Below are 25,413 nucleotides of genomic sequence, written 5' to 3' on the forward strand. Positions count from 1 at the left end.
CAATCATTGTTGCTTCCTAAGTGGACAGTTTGATTTCACAGAAGTGTGATTGACTTGGAGTTACATTGTGTTGTTTAAGTGTTCCCTTTATTTTTTTGAGCAGTGTATCACATTAACATAACTATTCAGACCCTTTACTCAGTACTTTGTTGAAGCACTTTAGGCAGCGATTACAGCCTCGAGTCTTCTTGGGTATGACGCTACAAGCTTGGGACATCTGTATTTGGGGAGTTTCCCCCTTCTTCTCTGCAGATCCTCTCAAGCTCTGTCAGGTTGGATGGGGAGCATCACTGCACATCTATTTTCAGGTCTCTCCAAAGATGTTAGATCGGTTAAAGTCCGGGCTCTGGCTGGGCCACTCAAGAACATTCAGAGACTTGTCCCGAAGCCACTCCTGCGTTGTCTTGGCTGTGTGCTTAGGGTCGTTGTCCTGTTGGAAGATGAACCGTTACCCCAGTCTGAGGTCCTAAGTGCTCTGGAGAAGGTTTTCATCAAGGAACTCTATGTACTTTGCTCCGTTCATCTTTCCCTCGATCCTGACTAGTCTCCCACTCCCTGCCGCTGAAAAACATCCCCACAGCATGATGCCGCCACCACCATGCTTCACTGTGGAGATGGTGCCAGGTTTCCTCCAGACGTGACGCTCGGCATTCAAGCCAAAGACTTCAATCTTGGTTTCTTCAGGCCAGAGAATCTTGTTTCTCATGGTCTTAGAGTCCTTTAGGTGCATTTTGTCAAACTCCTAGCGGTCTGTCATGTACCTTTTACTGAGGAGTGGCTTCCGTCTGGCGACTCTACCATAAAGGCCTGATTGGTGGAGTGCTGCAGAGATGGTTGTCCTTCTGGAAGGTTCTCCCATCTCCACGGAGGAACTCTGGAGCTCTGTCAGAGTGATCATCAGGTTCTTGGTCACCTCCCTGACCAACGCCCTTCTCCCCCGATTGCTCAGTTTGGCCTGGCGGCCGGCTCTAGGAAGAGTCTTGGTGGTTCCAAACTACTTCAATTTAAGAATGATGGAGGCCACTGTGTTCTCGGGGACCTTCAATGCTGAAGAAATGTTTTGGTACCCTTCCCGAGATCTGTGCCTCAACACAATCCTTTCTCGGAGCTCTACGGACAATTCCTTCAACCTCATGGCTTGGTTTTTGATCTGACATGCACTGTCAACTGTGGGACCTAATAGACAGGTGTGTGCCTTTCCAAATCATGTCCAATCAATTGAATTTAATACAGGTGGACTCCAATCAAGTTGTAGAAACATCTCAAGGATGATCAATGGAAACAGGATGCATCTGAGCTCAATTTCGAGTCTCATAGCAAAGGGTCTGAATACTTATGTAAATAAGGTATCATCTATAGTCTCTTCACTCTGTCCAGCTTGATAACAGTCATTTATAGTCCCTTCACTCTGTCCAGCTTGATAACAGTTATCGATACGAAAGCTAGACAGTCAGGGAGTATCGAAAATTCCAAAAGTGATGGATAGAGGACTCTTTTTTTTCCATTTTGGCATTTAAGTGTGGCCCACGGGGCCAAATAAGTTTGACACCCCTGGGTCAGAGATCAGTGTTTGATTGGTGTGATGGGATACATGGGTGTGTGGGGTGGGAGGGTGTGTGTATTCCTGTATGCATGTCTGTATGTGTATGTCTGTGTCTGTATTACTGTATTCGTGTCTGTATTACCTCAATGCGTGTCTGTGTGTCTGTATTACTGTATTCGTGTCTGTATTACTGTATGCGTGTCTGTGTGTGTGTCTGTATTACTGTATGAGTGTCTGTATTACTGTATGCGTGTCTGTGTGTGTGTCTGTATTACTGTATTCGTGTCTGTGTGTCTGTATTACTGTATTCGTGTCTGTATTACTGTATGCGTGTCTGTGTGTGTGTGTATTACTGTATTCGTGTCTGTGTGTGTGTGTGTATTACTGTATTCGTGTCTGTATTACTGTATGAGTGTCTATATAACTGTATGCATGTCTGTGTGCATGTCTGTATTACTGTATTCGTGTCTGTGTGTGTGTGTATTACTGTATTCGTGTCTGTATTACTGTATGAGTGTCTGTATAACTGTATGCATGTCTGTGTGTGTGTCTGTATTACTGTATTCGTGTCTGTGTGTGTGTGTATTACTGTATTCGTGTCTGTATTACTGTATGAGTGTCTGTATAACTGTATGCATGTCTGTGTGCGTGTGTGTGCATGCATGCATATGCGTGTCTGCGTCCGTGCGTGTGCGTGTGTGTGTCCGTGTGTGTGTGTGTGTGTGTGTGTGTGTGTGTGTGTGTGTGTGTGTGTGTTTACCCAGCTTGTTCCTGTTAGAGAGCAGGATGGCGGTGCAGTGGAGTACGTGGGGCAGGGCGGCCTGGACCAGCTCCCAGCGAGAGATGCTCTGGATGGCCTCGGACAGCACCGGGGAGAGCCCGTGGAGCTTGTTCTCCACCAGCACCCGCTCAAAGGACTAGGAGAGAGACACAGTGGCCCGTATTCATTAAATGTCTCAGAGTAGGAGTGCTGGTCTGGGATCAGCCCTCTGTCCATGTAATCTTATTTCTTATTATGTAAAAAGGTCAAACCTGATCCTAGCTCAGCACTCCTACTTGGAGATGCTTCATGAACATGGGCCAGTGACGTCTCTGAGACAGAAACTGAAGGGCCATTGAGTGCCAGTGGATGTGGCCAATAAGTGTCCTCAAGCAAAGTAATATGCCTTGGGGAAAGCAGCAAGCCTGAGTTAAAGCCCAATTTACTATTTGGTCATACACTCAGACGTGTTATTACAATGTATAGACTCATTATAAAGATGAGTTTGAACTAGCTACAATTCATAGTAATAACAGTTTAACCAAACGGGCAAGGTACAGAATAGAACAGAACAAACTCCAATCCTCTAAATGCAATTGAAAAATGCTCCCCTAATTCGCAGGTGCGGCGAGGCCGCGGGAGAAGCGGAGCGATGATTCATTCTAATCAACTATCGCGTTAAGAAAATGGCTTACCACACAAGATGCCTCATATTGTTTCCCCAACTTCGGCCTCAGAAACGCGCTGCAATCATGAAAACATTGGGGCGTGTTAAATGTTCATTACATCATTGTTTGAAAATAATATCATTAGCTACATAGGGTAAATTGAATAGGCTGTGACGCAAATGTTGGAGCTAGACCGCCAAACGTCTTCGTGCAAGTGGCCAGTGGTATCATCCAAATGATAAAATATGATCGCTTATACCGTTCATAGCCTAGCCCTACCTCTAGAAATAACAGTGAACATACTGTATACATATCAGATGGATTCAGCCGTAGGTTACAGCGGATGCGTAATAAGGCAATCACCTTCACCTTTTCCCAGCCATGTCTACAGGTGTGACATTTTAGCCCCCCCTCCTCTAGAACATATCCCCTGTACGAGAACTAGCTGTTTTTCTCGGGTTTTTTTCTTTTCATGTTGTTGTATGTTTGGATGTATTGAATAGGCTACAATAGCCTAACCAAATGAACTGACGCATAGCCTGACATGACAACCCGGTCAACGGGTGTATAACGAGTCAAATGATTGACACTCACATAAAAACCTTCTATACAGATGTAACACATGTTTTAATGTATAACCTAAGGGAGCGAGTTAGCTTGGTTGACATATAATCTCACTCCCGTATATTCTGAGCAGCGGCAAACACCTGTTATCAATGGCTGTCACGACACTAACCTGGTCTGCCTCCATAAGAAGGTCTGGATCGGGAACGGTATACCCTTGCCGCACTCCGTGTCGGTCTCATCCAGGCTTTTCCGCTTCACCATCTTGTCGACTTGTCGCCGTCCAGACGTAGCTGGGTCCGGTCGTCCCAGGTGATGTGATGCCTCACGACATGATTCCGTTCGGCTTGTGTAAAATGGCTGCAAATGTCGGCGGTGGTAGAGGTAACAGAGCGAGATCTATATGGTTTCAGCACCACCTTCCGAGCAGCGGCAGCGGGGAACGGCAGAGTGATTTATCAAACAGCGGCGAGGGGGGGGGGGGGGCTGCTGTAAAAACGCAGTACGACTACTAGGAAGTAAGAACAGATGTTTTCCTTAACAACATAAGTATGATCGGGTCGGCTACTGGGAACAGTAGGCTAAACGACGAGAAAAAACACCAATATAAAAGCATAATCGGTTTACACACAACATGCGGCACATTCAGGCTGGAGTATTTCTCCACGCCCTCCACACATATTTAATCTATCTCCATATGAATAACATCAACAGGTTGTTTAATTACCTTGAAATAAAACCCTATGCCTGTTTTGATTACATTAACATTTCATGGTATGACACGTCACTAAAGGGGAATAAAATAAACCACAAATACCTTCTAGTGATATTCACACAATTAGCATTATTGGTTGGCTGTACAGCGCTGTGGGGTGTGTAGACGACCAGAAAGTACATCATCTATTAAACGAGTTATCTAAAAAAAAATAATATGACAGTGTTCTGTTCTGATGGGCACAACCTTTTGGCCCAACAACATCTGTTGCATGCAGTTAGCCTTCCCAAATGACATCACCAAAATGACTCCATGAATTACCCTTCACATAATCTCTTCCCTGTCGCTCTCTCTCTCTCTGTCATTCTCTCAGAAGCGTGCAATCTAAAACCCACAGTCCCAATAACATAATGCAGACACATTTATGACGTCATTTATAAAAACAGCTCATTATATTTGGGGAAGCTCCAGAAAATGTTTCAAACGAATGTATTTAATTCATTTTATAGTTTTATTCCTGTTGTTATTATTCTGTAGGAGTGTTTTGTCAACAGCATTGTTTCAAACATTGGAAAGTGTGCACATCTACATGGTCTCTTTAAATACACTTAAACAGGCAAAGGGTTGTGGGAGGGGGAGGAAGAGGGAAGAACGGGTTTGAGAAAAACACTGAAGGGTAACCAACATCTGGAAATTGGGGGTGGCAGAGAGGGTATCACAAATGGCGACAGATAAAAATAAGCTAGAACGTTTTTATCAAACACGTACAAGTTGAGAATGACTTCCTTTTCCTTCCACTACATCCCTTCATTACTTTAACCTTCTTTCCTTAAAAAGTCCCGTCCTTACCATCCGACTGGGACATTTTCACAGTGTACACCATAGCTGCTATTTTTCATGGAATGTTTATTTAAATATAAAGCTTCAGACACTTTCTGCGTAGTTACACAAGCGACTGCAGGCCCTTAGCTCATTCAAGGTCCATGTCCTTGCTACTCTAAACGTAGGAGAAAGGCTTGTTGGAAGCAAACGTGTAAGTCTAAGGCTGGTACAAAGCGGTTATAGACTGTGTTCACTGAATAGACACAGTATAGTCCCTAGCTACAGTGTTCACTCTCTAGATCTTTTATGTCTATAACTCTGTGCTATTAGGTCACTCACTGGCTTTTGTCACATCAGCATAATAGCGACTGTTTCGTGAAAATCACAGAGCTACTGTATGTAAAATGAATGCTCACATGCTCACTGAAGCAGAAAAGCAGCCTGATGGCTTGTGGAAGAGGTCTATTGGAAAGCTAGGATTTTATAGCATTGTAACTTGACATGACTGCAATGTGTAGCCACAACATGCGCCAAGCTAGTTCAGCCACTGTGACATCAACACTACCATTTGCACTATTAATGAGATTTAAAAAACTAAACAAAACCACATTTTGTCCAATAATTCAGCAAATGACATCATGAAGTCATATAGTCACATGACTAAAACAAAATCAATTCAAATAGAAAACATCACATTTTCTGCCAGTGAATTGAAACAAGCATTTCTGAACAGCCATTTGTTACCGTTACAGTTGTAACGTATTGCATTGTATTGAATTGTGTTGTAGATGAATTGTTGTTCACAAACGTAACAGCCTCCTGTCTACGACACATACAGGACCTGGGATACTGGATCATATACACTGCATGATAAAAAGTATGTGGACAGCTGCTCATCGAACATCTCATTCCAAAATCATGGGCATTAACCTCTTTTTTTAAATGTTCACCTAAAGTGACATTCCCAAGTCTAGATTTGGTCCCCCGTTTGCTGCTATAACAGCCATCCACTCTTCTGGGAAGGCTTTCCACTAGATGTTGGTACCAGTGGCGGTTCTAGACCATTTCAATTGGGGGGGCCAAGCTTGGGCCAGTTGTACTGTTAGAAGGGCCAGTTACATTAGACGTTATTGTTGTCGTATCGTTTTCTTCACTGCATTGCAGGCATTAGCAGGCTAAAGACCATGTTCATAATCATTAGTGTTCCGCGTTGCCACTGTCTAATAACGGATGTAAAAAAAGAACGATAGCTAAAATTAGTTATGTAAAAATTATTTCATACTCCACATTTAGGGGGGCCACAAGGGGGTCCAAAATTGTTGTCACAGGGGCACTGCCTCCCCACCCCCCCACCCCCCCAGGACCGCCCCTGGTTGGTACATTGCTGCAGCGACTTTCTTCCATTCAGCCACAAGAGCATTAGTGAGGTCGGGCACTGATGTTGGGCAATTAGGCCTGGCTTGCAGTTGGCGTTCCAATTCATCCCAAAGGTGTTCGATGGGGTTGAGGTCAGGGCTCTGTGCAGACCAGTCAATTTCTTCCACATCGATCTCGACAAACCATTTCTGTATGGACCTCGCTTTGTGCACAGGGGCATTGTCATGCTGAAACGGGAAAGGGCCTTCCCCAAACTGTTGCCACAAAGTTGGAAGCACAGAATCATCTAGAATGTCATTGTATGCTGTAGTGTTATGATTTCCCTTCACTGGAACTAAGGGGCCTAGCCGAACCATGAAAAACAGCCCCAGACCATTATTCCTCCTCCACCAAACTTTACAGTTGGCACTATGCATTGGGGAAGGTAGCGTTCTCCTGGCCAAACCCAGATTCTTCCGTTGGACTGCCAGATGGTGAAGCATGATTCATCACTCCAGAGAACACGTTTCCACTGATCCAGAGTCCAATGGCGGCGAGCTTTACACCACTCCAGCAGACTCTTGGCATTGCGCATGGTGATCTTAGGCATAAAGCTCCTGACGAACAGTTCTTGTGCTGAAGTTGCTCCCAGAGGCAGTTTGGAACTCGGTAGTGAGTTTTGCAACCGAGGACAGACGATTTGTACATGCTACGCTCTTCAGCACTTGGTGGTCCCGTTCTGTGCGCTTGTGTGGTCTACCATTTCGCGGCTGAGACGTTGTTGCTCCTAGACGTTTCCACTTCACAATAACAGTGCTTAAAATTGCCCGGGGCAGCTCTGGCAGGGCAGAAATTTGACAAACTGACTTGTTGGAAAGGTGGCATCCTATGACGGTGCCATGTTATAAGCCACTAAGCTCTTCAGTAAGGCCATTCTACTCCCAATGTTTGTCTATGGAGATTGCATGGCGGTGTGCTCAATTTTATACACCTGTCAGCAACGGGTGTGGCTGAAATAGCCAAATCCACGAACTTGAAGGGGTGTCCACATACTTTGTATATATAGTGTGTGTTGGGAATGAAACCAGGCTGGGCTGCTTAATATCCTAGGCCAAATGGAATGTCTTTGAGATCATTGCCACACAATAAGAATCACTGTAAAGTCTTAGATAACCGATAATACCCTATCAACACTATCACTGCACCTGTTTCAATGGCTTAGCTAGCTAGCACACTGGCCATCTACAGTACTGTCCCAAAGAACGTTCAACATGGAATGAAAAGAAGCCAAAAGAACAACACAACACACCCTAGCAGAGTCGAGCACATCCCTTAGAACAGAAAGAAGAAGAACAAACATCCTAGAGTCAGTCATTAAAATCCCCCTGGTGGTGGTAGTTTAAATAGCATGTTTTCCTATGGAGGAGCGAGGGAGGGGGAGTGGAATGATGGAAGATGGACTCTGATACTCTGATCACAGTCGTCTGGTTTCTTATCTTGGGGGACGACGGCGAAGGGTTGTTGCAGTGGAGGGTCGACGGAGAAATGTTGAAGGGGGATGTTAAGACCAGGGGGTCCAAGGGATCCAGGAGGTCCAGGGGGAGATGAAGGACCAGGAACCAGGGGGCAATGGAGGAGGCAGGAGGCTCATAAGCCTTGCTTGGCCAGGGCCATGGTGACGTCCTGGGCCAGTGTGGACAGCTGGGGGCAGTCCAGGAGGTTGAGGCTGCCCGTGGATGACACGTTGCTGAGACGGTGGGGGGATGTGCCCCCCGTGCCACCTGGGGACAGGGTGATAACGTCTGCCCCGTGGTCCACGCGCGCCTTGGCCGTGTCACGGAACGTCAGCTTGTGGCTCTCAATCTGAGACAGAGACAGAGGGAGAGAGAGAGAGAGAGAGAGAGGGGGGGAGAGGGTTAATCATGGCCCATGTTGGAATCAAACCCACAACCTTGCTGTTGCCAGCACCATGCTCTAAACCACTAAGCCATCTATGTAAACCTAGGTCGTGTCCATTAGGGCACGCAACTGAACTGAACTTGTTTTAAACTGAACTTGTTTTAAAACATTTTGCAATCGAAAACGAAAATGAGAGTTTCTTATTGGAAAAGTCCAGGTAGTCCCTCCCTGTTTCAGTCCGTTTTCTTCTGTTTGGTGCCTAATGAACATGACCCTGTACTGTCCTTTTACTGTAGACTGTCTCACCATGATTTGTCCTCCCCCGGGGGTGTGACTGGCGTTGGCCAATGAGCCCACTTTGGCCTCGGCCTTGTCCTTGAAGTCCAGCTTCACACTCTCGATACGCACGTTACCACCCCCTGTAGGAGAGGTAGAGAGGAAGGAGAGAGAAGAGGAATAGAGGAGGAGAGAGGAGTGGAAGAGAAGAGAAGGAAGCGAGGAGAATAGAGGAGAGAGGAGAAGAAGAGAAGAAGAGAGGAGAGAGGAGAAGAGAGAGAAGAAGAGAGGAGAGAAGAGAAGAAGAGAGGAGAGAGGAGAAGAAGAGAAGAAGAGAAGAAGAGAGGAGAGAGGAGAAGAAGAGAGGAGAGGAGAAGAAGAGAAGAAGAGAGGAGAGAGGAGAAGAAAAGAAGAAGAGAAGAAGAGAAGAGAGAGGAGAAGAGAAAAAGAGGAGAGAGGAGAAGAAGAGAAGAAGAGGGGAGGAGAAGAAGAGAGGAGAAGTATAGGATATGAATGAATCAATACTCATATAAACAGAAGCAATAGTTGAACTATGTAACTACACAGGACAAAATGCCTGTAGGATTAATAGTCCATTGCTAATTAAACTACAGTTAGTGACTTGTCTGAGGTACAGCATAAAAATGTCATGTATGAAAGTGTAACTAGAAATGTATTGTCCTTATGCCCTGTTCACCCAAAAGATTGGAATACTCTCTCTATTAGATAATCACTCAATATTAATGAATCAACTAAAAAAGTGCTGATTACCTGGCCGGTGACGGATGTTGGACATTGATCCACATTTGGAGGTGATGTGGCTCAGGTCTATCTTCTTGGTGGTGATGTGGACCTGCGAGAGGCACATTCAGACACTGTCTTATACTGCACTGAGGGAAGGGACTGCCACATTTTAGATCTGAAGGGCTGTAGGACAATACCTTGAAATGATGCGGAATTTAACATAATTTACTGTATCCTAATTTTCTTCAATAAAAGATCATTAATAAAAAGGCATACATTTAAGGAAGAACAGAAAGTAGCACTCAACAGATTAAGGACATCATCAATCTGTGAAACAAACTGCCTGAAGAATAACGATCACTACAAAATCACTGTAAACCACCTCACTCAACAGAGACAGTTAGCAGACATCACACAATACGACACTGACATCACACAATACGACACTGACATCACACAATACGACACTGACATCACACAATACGACACTGACATCACACAAGATGACAATGACATCACACAAGATGACACTGACATCACACAATACGACACTGACATCACACAATACGACACTGACATCATACAATACGACACTGACATCACACAATACGACACTGACATCACACAAGATGACAATGACATCACACAAGATGACACTGACATCACACAATACGACACTGACATCACACAATACGACACTGACATCACACAATACGACACTGACATCACACAATACGACACTGACATCACACAATACGACACTGACATCACACAATACGACACTGACATCACACAATACGACACTGACATCACACAATACGACACTGACATCACACAATATGACAATGACATCACCCAAGACAACACTGACATCACACAATCAACTGAAACCAATCAATCTACCACAATAAACCAATCAATCTAGAACATCAAAGCAGACACTAACACAACAACAAGCACTGAACACATTGGCCGTGTTCCAGACAATCTGCAAAGCAGTCAGAACCAAATTTCACTACGCCTGGGTAGATGTCAGCTTTGCAGACATTCTGGAATGTGGCTATTTATTACATCACAGAGAACACCAGTGCTAAGTGACAAGTCAGAGAACAGGTGTTTTAATTGATCTTCAGTGTTTATTTTGATTCAGTTCATGTTGCTAGATGAACAATAGGTGGGTGGGCCAGATGTCCTTTGAGTGACGTCTCTGGCTGGTGTGACAGGATACATACAGTTAAAACTCTATGCTAAATGACTATGTTAAAAGACTATTTAAAGGACTATGTTAAAATACTATTTTAGGATAGTTTTTGATGACCCTGTATGCACAGACAGGGTACTGTACTGAAAACCACTACGAGGTTAGGTAGCTGTGCTTTGTGCCAAGACTAAACTGAAAACTGAGTAAGGAATGTGATTAAAAAGCCAAATCGCCATGTCTTTAATAATCAAGACGCAAAGCAAAGCAATAGAAAACACTGTCACAGTGATACCATGATTCACCACCATCCACCATCCATAGAAAACACTGTCACAGTGATACCACGATTCACTATCATCCACCATCCATAGAAAACACTGTCACAGTGATACCACGATTCACTATCATCCACCATCCATAGAAAACACTGTCACAGTGATACCACGATTCACTATCATCCACCATCCATAGAAAACACTGTCACAGTGATACCATGATTCACTATCATCCATGCCTGTTGGTTAGTGAGTGAGAGGTTGGTTAGAGTAGGGTTTGTAAACACACTGTGTTGAGACACTCACGTTTCCCCCGGTGGGTGCGTACTGGATTTTGTCCAGGGAGCCACACTTAGACTGGACATGGCTAAAGTCCAGTTTAACACTTGGAATGAAGACCTGAGGACGACAGCATCCATACTCTGTAACACTCAGACATTCATTCCTCTGTTTATTAGAATTAGTTCATTCTGTGGTTTATTCGCTAGCTCGCAAGCCCATTCAGTCAGTTATTCATTCACCCATTCATCCATCCATCCATACATCCATTAATTTATTAATCCATCCATTCATCCATCCATCCATCCATACATACATCCATTAATTAATTAATGAATGAATCCATCCATTAATTCATTAATCCATCTATTCATCCATCCATCAATTCATTCATTTGTTCATTAACCCATCAATTAATTCCTTCATTCATTCATTAACCCATCCATCCATTAATTAAACCATTCATTCATTCATCCATCAATTCATTCCTTCATTCATTCTCCAATGGCATAGTTGGAGGACATAGTAGGAGGACATAGTTGGAGGACATAGTAGGAGGACATAGTAGGAGGACATAGTTGGAGGAAATAGTAGGAGGACATAGTTGGAGGACATAGTTGGAGGACATAGTTGGAGGACATAGTTGGAGGACATAGTTGGAGGAAATAGTTGGAGGACATAGTAGGAGGACATAGTAGGAGGACATAGTTGGAGGACATAGTTGGAGGAAATAGTTGGAGGACATAGTAGGAGGACATAGTAGGAGGAGATAGTTGGAGGACATAGTAGCAGGACATAGTAGGAGGACATAGATATAATATAATAGGAATGTGGGATATCAAAACGTTGTTGTTTGACATCATTCTGCTACTCAAATGTACCCTGTTTTGAAGAGAATTACCATGGTACATGAAGCACACACTCAATACAGACTGACTAACAGATCAATTAGAGAAATACACAGTACCAATGAAACCAGAGGCAAGAAAATGGACCGGGGACCCCATCTGAAAGAAAGGGTTGAGAAAAGCCAGATAAAAGAAAGGAAAATCAAGGCAGGAATGGAGAGAAAGCAGAGCAGTACATACACTGCCTCCACAGTGTAGAGAGTTCTTCAGATTCTCCTTGGATCCACACTTTGATGAAACAAGTCCACCTTCTGGTTTAAAATCTCAATCTAAAAACCAATAAAAAACTGTATATGCCTCTTTATAAAATGTGTGAATAGCTCAATGTGTCATTTTTATTTATTTGTATCGATTTTATTGTCATTTAACAGACGCTCTTTTCCAGAGCGACTTACATGAGCAACTAAGGTTAAATGCCTTGCTCAAGAGCACATCGACCAATGTTTTACCTAGTTGCCTCTAGGGAGACGAACCAGGAACCTTTCATTTACTGTTCCAACGCTCTTAACCGCTAGGCTACCTGCCGCCGGTACTCTTAACCGCTAGGCTACCTGCCGCCCGGTACTCTTAACCGCTAGGCTACCTGCCGCCCGGTACTCTTAACCGCTAGGCTACCTGCCGCCAGGTACTCTTAACCGCTAGGCTACCTGCCGCCCGGGACTCTTAACCGCTAGGCTACCTGCCGCCCGGTACTCTAAACCGCTAGGCTACCTGCCGCCCGGTACTCTTAACCGCTAGGCTACCTGCCGCCCGGTACTCTTAACCGCTAGGCTACCTGCCGCCCGGTACTCTTAACCGCTAGGCTACCTGCCGCCCGGTACTCTTAACCGCTAGGCTATCTGCCGCCTGGTACTTGCATTGACATTAGTACAGTATCTGTATATCGATATTTACGTAGAATGAAAATCATATTGTTTATATGTGACGGCTGGTCATGCAGTGCTTCGTGTAATCGTGTCGGTATGTCCATATGTTGCAAATAATTGCATTTGCATTATGTGTACAGTATCTGTACGTTGATATTTATTTGGATTAATAATCATATTATGTACACTGAGTGTACAAAACATTAAGAACACCTGCTCTTTCATTGACATAGACTGACCAGGTGAATCCAGGTGGAAGCTATGATCCCTTATTGATGTCACCTGTTAAATCCACTTCAATCAATGTAGATAAAGGGGAGGAGACAGGTTAAAGAAGGATTTTTAAACCTTGAGACAATTGAGATATGGATTGTTTATGTGTGCAATTTCGAGGGTAAATGGGCAAAACAAAATATATAAGTGCCTTTGAACGGGGTATTGTAGTAGGTTCCAGGCACACCGGTTTGTGTCAAGAACTGCAACGCTGCTGGGTTTTCCACACTCAACAGTTTCCCATGTGTATCAACAATGGTCCACCACCCAAAGGACATCCAGCCAACTTGACAACTGTGGGAAGGATTGGAGTCAACATGGGCCAGCATCCATATGGAACGTTTTCGAACACCTTGTAGAATCCATGCCCCGACGTCACATTTACACTGAGTGTAGAAAACATTAAGAACACCTTGTAGAATCCATGCCCCGACGTCACATTTACACTGAGTGTACAAAACATTAAGAACACCTTGTAGAATCCATGCCCCGACGTCACATTTACACTGAGTGTACAAAACATTAAGAACACCTTGTAGAATCCATGCTCCGACGTAACATTTACACTGAGTGTACAAAACATTAAGAACACCTTGTAGAATCCATGCCCCGACGTCACATTTACACTGAGTGTACAAAACATTAAGAACACCTTGTAGAATCCATGCCCCGACGTAACATTTACACTGAGTGTACAAAACATTAAGAACACCTTGTAGAATCCATGCCCCGATGTCACATTTACACTGAGTGTACAAAACATTAAGAACACCTTGTAGAATCCATGCCCCGACGTAACATTTACACTGAGTGTACAAAACATTAAGAACACCTTCCCAATATTGAGTTGAGCTGTTCTTAATGGTCATAAGGTAATCATTTCCGATTTAAAAAAAATAATAATTAAGGTGCAAATACTTGTCTGAAATACAGGACTGGCAAGACCTATACCGTGTAGCGGTCACAAGAGACGTGGTTGGAATGAGACGTGAGCCAATGAGTGAACACAAGCTGGTACGTCTCTGGAAAGGAGAACCCTGGCCTACAAACCTAGTATTTCATCAACCAGACTCTGACCTGGATTCTCCTGTCACCTGAGGACACACACATGTGTGCCAATTAAACGCAGATACACACAAGTGGGAATACACACAGTCAAACACACACATAAATACACACACACACACACACACACACACACACACAAGTGGGAATACACACAGTCAAACACACACATAAATACACACACACACACACACACACACACACACACACACAAGTGGGAATACACACAGTCAAACACACATATAAATACATACACACACACACACACACACACACACACAAGTGGGAATACACACAGTCAAACACACACATAAATACACACACACACACACACACACACACACACACACACACACACAAGTGGGAATACACACAGTCAAACACACATATAAATACACACACACACACACACACACACACACACACACACACACACACACACACACACACACACACACACACACACACACACACACACAAGTGGGAATACACACAGTCAAACACACACATAAATACATACACACAATACATTCACACACACACACACCTGTGCTTTTCATCTAATTATTTTTGCAGATCCTAAAGCTGCTAAAACATGACCATCTCTACAAGGTCAGTCAATGACAAAGAACCAGAGATTCTAAATATGCTGCCTAAATAGAGATTCTAAATATGCTGCCTAAATAGATTCTAAATATACTGCCTAAATAGAGATTCTAAATATGCTGCCTAAATAGAGATTCTAAATATGCTGCCTAAATAGATTCTAAATATACTGCCTAAATAGAGATTCTAAATATACTGCCTAAATAGAGATTCTAAATATGCTGCCTAAATAGAGATTCTAAATATGCTGCCTAAATAGATTCTAAATATACTGCCTAAATAGAGATTCTAAATATACTGCCTAAATAGAGATTCTAAATATGCTGCCTAAATAGAGATTCTAAATATGCTGCCTAAATAGAGATTCTAAATATGCTGCCTAAATAGATTCTAAATATACTGCCTAAATAGAGATTCTAAATATGCTGCCTAAATAGAGATTCTAAATATGCTGCCTAAATAGAGATTCTAAATATACTGCCTAAATAGAGATTCTAAATATGCTGCCTAAATAGAGATTCTAAATATGCTGCCTAAATAGAGATTGTAAATATGCTGCCTAAATAGAGATTCTAAATATGCTGCCTAAATAGATTCTAAATATACTGCCTAAATAGAGATTCTAAATATACTGCCTAAATAGAGATTCTAAATATGCTGCCTAAATAGAGATTCTAAATATGCTGCCTAAATAGATTCTAAATATACTGCCTAAATAGAGATTCTAAATATGCTGCCTAAATAGAGATTCTAAATATGCTGCCTAAATAGAGATTCTAAATATGCTGCCTAAATAGAGATTCTAAATATGCTGCCTAAATAGATTCTAAATATACTGCCTAAATAGAGATTCTAAATATGCTGCCTAAATAGAGATTCTAAATAGAGATCCTAAATAGCTGCCTAAATAGAGATTCTAAATATGCTGCCTAAATAGAGATTCTAAATAGAGATAGTAAATAGCTGCCTACAGCAAATACAAGTGGGTAGACTCATAGAGGGGTTACAGGTCACCACAAAATATTGCAGTGAAATTACTGCACCAACATAAAGATTTCCCATTGGAAGATATAACTTATTGGATTCATTTTGAGATGTATAAATTATTCTAGGATTATTCTGGGGTTCATGATGTTTTCTAATTTTCACTGAGGCTGTGTTACACTGAAGCCCTGAGCCTTCGTCCAGACTGCAACACCAGACTAGAGCTCATTAAACTCAGCCCTGTCTTCCACTCCTCTCACAGAACAAAGGTCCTTCAACATCAAGGATGAAAACAAACCTCAATAGCCAATAGGGATTCTCCATTCTGAAAGATTCATATAACAGCAACTACTGTATGTTTGTTATTAGACTCAGCTTGCTGGTTAAATATGTACACTGTGAGTGAGCGAGTGAGTAGACAGGCTGGATTGTTTTCTGCATGAGCTAAAGACCTCTCTGGCTAATTGCGTCTGTCAGAGTAGGGAATGAGGAAGAAACTACCACAAGAACACAGCCACTGGTACTTGTGTGTAGGATATTTCCCTGCCTTAATGTCATGTATATCCTGATCTCAGATCTGTTTTTGCTGTATAGCCAACTCCCATTGTTGTCATGGAAAACAGGGCTGGACAAAGTGTTTTTTAAGAAAGCAGATATTTTGGGGAGAAAACATTTAACTTTTCAACACATTTTTGCCATGGTGCAGAGAGAAACATTTGAAGTTTTAAAATGCTATTCTACACATCTTGTCATGAGGCTGAGAGAACATTTAGCAGTTTTAAAGCTACAGTAATTACCTCCAATATGACACATGTTGCCATTGCTTATGACCTCAAGGGGGCACCCAACCCTGGCCTGATTCCAAACGATGAAAGGAGTTGGTAAAACAGTACAAACAGATCTGGAACCAGGCTATCTGTAAACTCCCATGGAGCTGAAATAACTACAGACTGGGATCTTTAGTTTATGGCTTCTGGTTCAAATGCACTTCTTATCATGCCAGAGGTCAATCAGCCCTCAACCAATCAGACCAGAGGGTAAACAACTGTCAACCAATCGGACCAGAGGCTAAACAACCCTCGACTAATGAGAAGGGAGGATAAACATTTGCTTTGGCAGAGATGGAGAAACAGCACACACAGGGAGTGGGAGACTGAGAATGTGGGCGGGCAGGTGCAACGTTACAGGACCAGAAACAGATGCAGTGCTTTATGATGGAGAGGAGAGGAGAGGAGAGACGAGGAGAGGAGAGACGAGGAGAGGAGAGACGAGGAGGGGGGAGGGAGAGGAGAGGAAAGGAAAGGAGAGGAGAGACGAGGAGAGGAGAGGAGAGGAGAGGAGAGGAGAGGAGAGGAGAGGAGAGGAGAGGAGGAGGAGGAGAGGAGAGGAGAGGAGAGGAGAGGAGAGGAGAGGAGAGGAGAGGAGAGGAGAGGAGAGACGAGGAGAGACGAGGAGAGACGAGGAGAGACGAGGAGAGGAGAGGAGAGGAGAGGAGAGGAGAGGAGAGACGAGGAGAGACGAGGAGAGACGAGGAGAGACGAGGAGAGGAGAGGAGAGTGGTGGTTAGAGAACAGCGCGCAGGGAACAGAGAAGGGAACAGGGAACAGTGCGCAGGGAGGAAAAGAGAAAGAAAGAGAGAGAGAGAAAGGGAGAGAGAGATAGTTAGAGAGAGAGAGAAACAGACAGAGAGACCGCAAGAGAGCCACGACTGGTGACCACAGTGGTATTCAACACAGGCCATATCCCCTATGCTGAGTGGTTGTCATCTCACCTGTCCACCTTTGGGCTGGTACTTCATGTTGTCTGTGGAGCCGATCTTGGACTTGATGTTCTTCAGGTCCGGCAGGGGCTGGTTGAGGACGCGCAGCTGCTTGGGCGTGGTGGAGGGCGACTTGGGCGGTGTGCGGATCACAGCAAACTTCTTCTCCTGAGTGAGGAGGCTGAATAGAACAACAGAACAACTTTGTCTACTATCTTGCAGAGAACAGACATATGTCATTTTGCTTATAAACCCAAATCCCTGAGACTCACACACATATGCAGCCACACACACACACACACACACACACACACACACACACACACACACACACACACACACACACACACACACACACACACACACACACACACACACACACACACAAGCTTTCACTGACGATGTGGGATTTCAACCGGCAACCCTCAGGTTGCTGGCCCACTTCTCTAACGTCTAGAGTATCAACCTGAGAGACTTGGGTGTGTGGCTGCCGGGGGTGCGACTCCCAGGGGTGCGGCAAGAGTAGCTGGGTGGTGTGCCTGGGGTGACCGCTGTGGAGCCGGGGGTGTGGGGCGTGGAGGCTCCGCTCCGGGCAGAACGGGAACGGGCCGACGAGTTTGTGCCGACTGGGTGGGAGACAGAGAGGTAACAGAAGTCAGGGTGGAACTGTGATAAAGACAGAGACAGAGAGCCAGAGAGAGAGAGAGAGAGAGAGAGAGAGAGAGGAGAGATGGAGACGGAGACAGAGAGAGAGGGAGAGAAAGAAAGAAAGAGATATACAGAGAGAGACTAGAGTATTGACACACAACTTCAACTTGATGGCAAACACTACCTTGACAAACAAGACAAAAGACCTTGACATCAAGTAGCTGAGACGGAATAGAACTAAACCAGAACACAATAAAGCAGGCTGGCAAAATAACCCAATAACTAAACAGCATGAATGATTGTGATGTGTTTGCTGGTAGCTAGGACATAATATTTAATACTTTTACAGAGCAATAACATGACGGTCACTGACTTCATCAATAAGACAAAACAAAATGGCTGATTGATAAACATGCAGACAGAGCTTGCGTTCCCCTGCTCAGACGTTGCATGCATCAACCAATGGCTGCGTGCCATATCATGGACTTTGCCGTTGGGCACCATAATGCTATAAAATATGATGTGGTTAGCTGATACGTAAAATACCTATCCAGGCATTGTAAGATCTGGCATGCGTCAGCAACGTCTTAGCAGGGGAACAGGACCAAAGCTAGTGAGAGACAGCCAGGGCGTGGTGTGGATGACAGAGTGGATCTATCAAAGCTAGTGAGAGACAGCCAGGGCGTGGTGTGGATGACAGAGTGGATCTATCAAAGCTAGTGAGAGACAGCCAGGGCGTGGTGTGGATGACAGAGTGGATCTATCTGTGATCTACCTGCGATACTAGGGGACCTCCCAGACCTGTGCTCCCCTCTGGGCTCAGTTTGAATTGCTACAGGGAGAAGAGGGAGGAGGAGGAGTTAGAGGGAGGAGGATGAGTTAGAGGAGAAGGAGGAGGAGGAGAGCGGGGAGGAGGAGGAAAGGGGGAGGAGGAGGAGAAGAGGAGGAGGAGGAGGAGGAGAGGGGGGAGGAGAAGGAAATGGGGAGGAGGAGGAGTTAGAGGAGGAGGAGGAGTTAGAGGAGAAGAGGGAGGAGGAGAGGGGGGAGGAGGAGGAAAGGGGGAGGAGGAGGAGTTAGATGAGGAGGAGTAGAGGGAGGAGGAGGAGAGGAGTAAGAGGAGGAGAGGGGAGTGAAGGGGGATAGGATAGTTGTTGAGTTAAGAGAGAAACAGAGCCGAGCAGAGGATAGTTGTTGAGTTTAGAGATTAACAGAGTTGAGTTGAGCAGAGGATAGTTGTTGAGTTAAGAGAGAAACAGAGTTGAGTTGAGCAGAGGATAGTTGTTGAGTTAAGAGAGAAACAGAGTTGAGCAGAGGATAGTTGTTAAGTTAAGAGAGAAACAGTGTTGAGTTGAGCAGAGGATAGTTGTTAAGTTAAGAGAGAAACAGAGTTGAGTTGAGCAGAGGATAGTTGTTGAGTTAAGAGAGAAACAGAGTTGAGTTGAGCAGAGGATAGTTGTTAAGTTAAGAGAGAAACAGAGTTGAGTTGAGCAGAGGATAGTTAAGTTAAGAGAGAAACAGTGTTGAGTTGAGCAGAGGATAGTTGTTGAGTTAAGAGAGAAACAGAGTTGAGTTGAGCAGACGATAGTTGTTAAGTTAAGAGAGAAACAGAGTTGAGTTGAGCAGAGGATAGTTAAGTTAAGAGAGAAACAGTGTTGAGTTGAGCAGAGGATAGTTAAGTTAAGAGAGAAACAGAGTTGAGTTGAGTTGAGGATAGTTGAGGATAGTTAAGTTAAGAGAGAAACAGAGTTGAGTTGAGCAGAGGATAGTTGTTGAGTTAAGAGAGAAACAGAGTTGAGTTGAGCAGACAATAGTTGTTAAGTTAAGAGAGAAACAGAGTTGAGTTGAGCAGAGGATAGTTGTTGAGTTAAGAGAGAAACAGAGTTGAGTTGAGCAGAGGATAGTTGTTAAGTTAAGAGAGAAACAGAGTTGAGTTGAGCAGAGGATAGTTAAGTTAAGAGAGAAACAGTGTTGAGTTGAGCAGAGGATAGTTAAGTTAAGAGAGAAACAGTGTTGAGTTGAGCAGAGGATAGTTGTTAAGTTAAGAGAGAAACAGAGTTGAGTTGAGCAGAGGATAGTTAAGTTAAGAGAGAAACAGTGTTGAGTTGAGCAGAGGATAGTTGTTAAGTTAAGAGAGAAACAGAGTTGAGTTGAGCAGAGGATAGTTGTTGAGTTAAGAGAGAAACAGAGTTGAGTTGAGGATAGTTGAGGATAGTTAAGTTAAGAGAGAAACAGAGTTGAGTTGAGCAGAGGATAGTTGTTAAGTTAAGAGAGAAACAGAGTTGAGTTGAGCAGACGATAGTTGTTAAGTTAAGAGAGAAACAGAGTTGAGTTGAGCAGAGGATAGTTAAGAGAGAAACAGAGTTGAGTTGAGCAGACGATAGTTGTTGAGTTAAGAGAGAAACAGAGTTGAGTTGAGCAGAGGATAGTTAAGTTAAGAGAGAAACAGAGTTGAGTTGAGCAGAGGATAGTTGTTGAGTTAAGAGCGAAACAGAGTTGAGTTGAGCAGAGGATAGTTGTTGAGTTAAGAGAGAAAGAGTTGAGTTGAGCAGAGGATAGTTGTTAAGTTAAGAGAGAAACAGAGTTGAGTTGAGCAGAGGATAGTTGTTAAGTTAAGAGAGAAACAGAGTTGAGCAGAGGATAGTTGTTAAGTTAAGAGAGAAACAGAGTTGAGCAGAGGATAGTTGTTGAGTTAAGAGAGAAACAGAGTTGAGTTGAGCAGAGGATAGTTGTTGAGTTAAGAGAGAAACAGAGTTGAGTTGAGCAGAGGATAGTTGTTAAATTAAGAGAGAAACAGAGTTGAGTTGAGCAGAGGAAAGTTGTTGAGTTAAGAGAGAAAAAGAGTTGAGCAGAGGATAGTTGTTGAGTTAATAGAGAAACAGAGTTGAGTTGAGCAGAGGATAGTTGTTAAGTTAAGAGAGAAACAGAGTTGAGTTGAGCAGAGGATAGTTAAGTTAAGAGAGAAACAGTGTTGAGTTGAGCAGAGGATAGTTGTTGAGTTAAGAGAGAAACAGAGTTGAGTTGAGCAGAGGATAGTTGTTGAGTTAAGAGAGAAACAGAGTTGAGTTGAGCAGAGGATAGTTAAGTTAAGAGAGAAACAGTGTTGAGTTGAGCAGAGGATAGTTGTTGAGTTAAGAGAGAAACAGAGTTGAGTTGAGCAGAGGATAGTTGTTGAGTTAAGAGAGAAACAGAGTTGAGTTGAGCAGAGGATAGTTGTTGAGTTAAGAGAGAAACAGAGTTGAGTTGAGCAGAGGATAGTTAAGTTAAGAGAGAAACAGTGTTGAGTTGAGCAGAGGATAGTTGTTGAGTTAAGAGAGAAACAGAGTTGAGTTGAGCAGAGGATAGTTGTTGAGTTAAGAGATTAGATAGCAGTCAAATCACAGAAACTTGTGAAAAGGGAAAGCGCGTAGTAAGAGAGGACAGGGTGTCTTTACACATAGTATTATCAACAAATTCAATAACAAATCTCCTAAACCGTTCTGTCATATGTGTGTTTATTGGTGGTGAAATGTGAGAATACTGGTTAATATGGCAGTATATCCTCTGTCTGAAGAACCAGTGTGTGGAGGGGAGGGTTACTTACAGGTGGGCCTGCGGGGGGCAGGGCTGGTGTTGTCGTGCTCTGCTGGGGGGGCGCGGCGGGGCAGGGAGGAGGCAGGCCTGGGCAGAGAGGACCTCTTTTCTGGGGTCCGGCAGGTACCCTCCTGTCACACACAACATACAGTACATGTGTGAGCACTTAGCAGACACAGATACAAACACATGCCATAGATCTAGTAACAACATACCGACAACACCCGATTGCTGAGAACTAAATTACTTGTAATACCCAATTGTGTGGTTGTGAGAATGAATGGACAAAAACGAATGAACATCTCTGACATAGTCGTTACGGAACATTACAATATGGAATGAATTGCACCTATACAGGAAGGAGGGAGGGTACTGCTCTAAAGGGTGTGTATTTTCCTTTCCCCTCCTCCTCACCTTCTCTTCCCTCCGCCCCCGCCTCTGCAGTGAGGGTGAGGGGGAGTTTCTGCCTGAGCATGCGGAGGAGGGGCGTGGCCCGCATAACTCCGCCTCCACTAGTGGTTTGGGTTTAGTGTGGGAGCATGCAGCGTTGGGCCTGGGTGACAGATCCTCTACCCCCCTGGTCAGTCGATGGTTTTTTAAGGCGGTGCGTGTGAGGCTCTAGACGGTAGCCATGGCAACGCAGGTAGGATGAATGGATGGCATGCAGGACAGACAGATAGATGGACAAATAATAGACAGAATGACAGACAGGAGATGAGAGATGGGAAAATAATGTAATACAAAGACCGAAGACATATCGGAGGTGGGATGTCAGTGACAACACAATGTGACATCAATATATTCTAAATTACCATATACACACAGTGTGTATTACTTACAGAGGTCCTTTCCCGGGATTGGTGGGCCACATTAAGAGGCTGCCGGTCCTCCACGGCTGAGGAGAGAGAGAGAAAGAGAGAGAGAGAGAGAGAGAGAGAGAGAGAGAGAGGGAGGGACAGAGAGGGAAGAGAGAGAGACAGGGAGGAGAGAGAGAGAGAGAGAGAGAGAGAGAGGGAGAGAGCAACAGAGAGAGAGCGAGACAGGGAGGGAGAGAGAGAGAGAGAGAGGAGAGAGAGAGAGAGGGAGAGAGAGAGCGACAGAGAGAGCGACAGGGAGGAGAGAGAGAGAGGGAGGGACAGAGATGGAAGAGAGAGAGAGAGAGAGAAAGAGAGAGAGAGAGAGAATAATTAACTGGCAGGGCTAGGCCAGCAGAGGGTGATATCAGCCAACAGAAACACAGCGGAAACAATGAGTAGAGGGAATGCAGCAGACGCCAGATACTAGAGAAGACTACAACCCATCAATAATCTCAAACACTCGAACACACACACAGTCCACACACACAGCCAGTGCACTCTATCTTTAACCACTGAATCAGAAAACGTTCTAATGCAAAAGTGATGCATTCTTACTGCAAATCTTCAAGGAAGCATCTCTCTCTCATTTGTTCCTGACCAAATTCACCCATATTTCAGTTCACACAGCAGCACCCCAGTCAGATACCTGCCAGTCACTTCCACCAAACAGAAGAGCAAGGTATAGTACTGTGGCTCAAGACAAAAACCATCCAAGCTAGCACATTTGGTTCCTTTGAAGTTGTGGGAACGTGCGTTTTTGGTTTCCCATTGGTTCTGGGAACGAAGCCATAAGTATTCTGACCGGTAAAACTGAAAGTTTTTTAAACGTTCTGAGAATGGAAGTGAACATTTTGCCTGTTCTGGGAACGTTCATTTTTAGGTTTGCTGGAGGTTCTGAGAACGTTTTAGTCTAGTTCCTTGAACGTTTTCTTCTGAGGTTTTATTTACGCTCTGAGAACCAATTTTTTGGGGAGGTTTTTGAATAGCTTCCTTAAAACTTTCACTGAATGTTTCAATATGATTTTAATAACACTGCTAGCTTATTTGGATTCACTTTTTGGAACTCCAAGCACATAGAAACTGATTTCATTTGGCATTAATCATGCAAACACATTTATTGTGACACAGCATCAGTGAGATTCATACCTCTAATCGGCTGTAGAATTAGTCCACTGCGCCACCAGCCTGCCATGTTTTTTTTACACATACAAAAATGTTAGTTTTAGTCTATTCAAACAGACCCCATTACAAAGGAAAGAAGCACTCATTAACCTAAGATAGTGAGAGTTTTGTTGATGCTGAGAATGGAAGGTATATGTTTTAAATAACATTCTTAGAACGTTCTCTAAAGTTTTCTTGTGGTTTTTCTGGAATGTTTTCTTAACATCCTCTGAGCAATTTTATAACATAACTTTAAATAAAACCATGAGGAAACTTCTAGGAAACGTAATGCTGCAGTACTGAAATTCCCACAGAAGAACATTGTTTCCTAATGTTCTCTGAACTATTTAGAGAGATTCCCAATGTCAAATCAGTTAAAGAACATTACTAGAACATTACCAACATTGAAATGAAATGTAACCATGTTTGAACTTTTAGGAAACGTTCTGTTAAAGTATGAAATACCAAGATTATTATTATTTTTTTGTCAAGTTCCTTAAATGTGCTGAGAATGTTCTAAAGCCAAGAAATTATCCTGCACCATTCCCAGAACGTTGAGGGGAGGTTGTATGCTCTCACCAAGCTCTAAGAAATATACGGTTCTCAGAACGTTATGTGCTAGCTGGGATAGTGGCACATGGTCCTCACAAAGCACAACCATAGTAGCACATTGTCCTCACAAAGCACAACCACTCCCCAAACACGGAGCTTACAGCTTGGATGAGCATAATGCAACATGATCTCATGATTCTCAAAAACAAAACATCAAATACCAATACAGGAATAAAATGGGAGAAAAAAACTATGAACAACAGAGAAACATCTAGCGATGGGTCTGCAGTGCACATTCTGTTTTTGGCCAGCTACATTGCATCGGTTTCCCTGCTGTGAGGACGGTAGGTAGGTCACCTGGTGGCTTGCGTCTAGCAGAGCCGTGGTGCGAAGCAGGTCTAGCTTGTCTGAACGTAGCAGCTTTGACTACAATCCTCCGAGTGGGAGAGCGACACTGGAGGACTGATACCTTACACTGTTCAGTTCTCTTCGTCCCCGCTAGCAGAGAAGGAAGACAGGGTTAACAACAGGAAGGAAGTGGACATCTGTTGTCATTATAGCGTGGTACAATTTCCATTTAATCAACACACAGTATGGGTCTCAAGACCACGAAGAGGTGATAACATTGTCATTTACAAACTGTGTAATAAAACTAAAACAATTCCTTCCCAGTGCAATTTAAAAGATTTCCATGACAGAAGTGATGCTCAGCAGTACCTCAGATATATACAGTAAATAACACAGAATAACATGGACGATCTAACATTCTAGATCTAGAAACCTTTTTTCTTCTTCTCTTCCTCCTTTGGACGTCGACTGACGGGCTCTCTGCGGTTGGGTTTGCGCTCTGGGGTGGAGATGCGCCCCTGTCCTCTGCCGGGGGGACGTTTATTAGAGGGTCTCTCTACCAGGGGAGTCTTGACAGGACTCTGTGTTTTGGGCAGAGCTTCAATCTGCTCTGTCATTACGCTTCTGTCATCATCTGCAGCATAGGGAGTGAGATAGGACAGGAGGGCTAAGCCCACATACACCTGGCCCATGTGTCCTATATTGCACGTTATC

The 25,413-nt window shown here is 43.8% G+C and overlaps 2 protein-coding genes across 9 annotated transcripts in view; both read right to left on the bottom strand.

Moving 5' to 3' along the window:
* Nucleotides 1–3,967, bottom strand: part of unc80 (unc-80 homolog (C. elegans)) — a 113,272-nt gene extending 109,305 nt beyond the window's left edge. The window contains exons 1-3 of the mRNA XM_082963301.1: nucleotides 3,708–3,967; nucleotides 2,999–3,047; nucleotides 2,304–2,460 (exon numbers count right to left, since the gene is read on the bottom strand). Coding sequence (XP_082819427.1) covers nucleotides 2,304–2,460; nucleotides 2,999–3,047; nucleotides 3,708–3,799 — 298 coding nt within the window. The 5' untranslated portion in view covers nucleotides 3,800–3,967. The remainder of the gene's footprint in view (nucleotides 1–2,303; nucleotides 2,461–2,998; nucleotides 3,048–3,707) is intronic.
* A 775-nt stretch (nucleotides 3,968–4,742) lies between these two features.
* LOC106594619 (microtubule-associated protein 2) overlaps nucleotides 4,743–25,413 on the bottom strand; it is a 99,568-nt gene continuing 78,897 nt past the window's right edge. For 5 of the 8 annotated variants that reach the window (XM_082963628.1, XM_082963627.1, XM_082963625.1 and 2 more), the window contains 11 exons: nucleotides 25,133–25,333; nucleotides 24,709–24,849; nucleotides 22,621–22,676; nucleotides 21,792–21,912; nucleotides 18,987–19,043; nucleotides 18,030–18,189; nucleotides 17,576–17,744; nucleotides 11,130–11,222; nucleotides 9,375–9,456; nucleotides 8,634–8,746; nucleotides 4,743–8,291 (listed from right to left, as the gene is read on the bottom strand). In XM_082963628.1, the coding sequence (XP_082819754.1) occupies nucleotides 8,076–8,291; nucleotides 8,634–8,746; nucleotides 9,375–9,456; nucleotides 11,130–11,222; nucleotides 17,576–17,744; nucleotides 18,030–18,189; nucleotides 18,987–19,043; nucleotides 21,792–21,912; nucleotides 22,621–22,676; nucleotides 24,709–24,849; nucleotides 25,133–25,333 (1,409 nt within the window). In that variant the 3' untranslated portion in view covers nucleotides 4,743–8,075. Of the gene's footprint in view, nucleotides 8,292–8,633; nucleotides 8,747–9,374; nucleotides 9,457–11,129; nucleotides 11,223–17,575; nucleotides 17,745–18,029; nucleotides 18,190–18,986; nucleotides 19,044–21,791; nucleotides 21,913–21,972; nucleotides 22,400–22,620; nucleotides 22,677–24,708; nucleotides 24,850–25,132; nucleotides 25,334–25,413 lie in introns of those variants that run through there. The other 3 variants (XM_082963630.1, XM_082963629.1, XM_082963632.1) reach the window with 3 other exon arrangements.

Source organism: Salmo salar, chromosome 17 (genome assembly GCF_965601325.2).
Source record: "Salmo salar chromosome 17, fSalSal1, whole genome shotgun sequence".
Taxonomy (NCBI): Eukaryota; Metazoa; Chordata; class Actinopteri; order Salmoniformes; family Salmonidae; genus Salmo; species Salmo salar.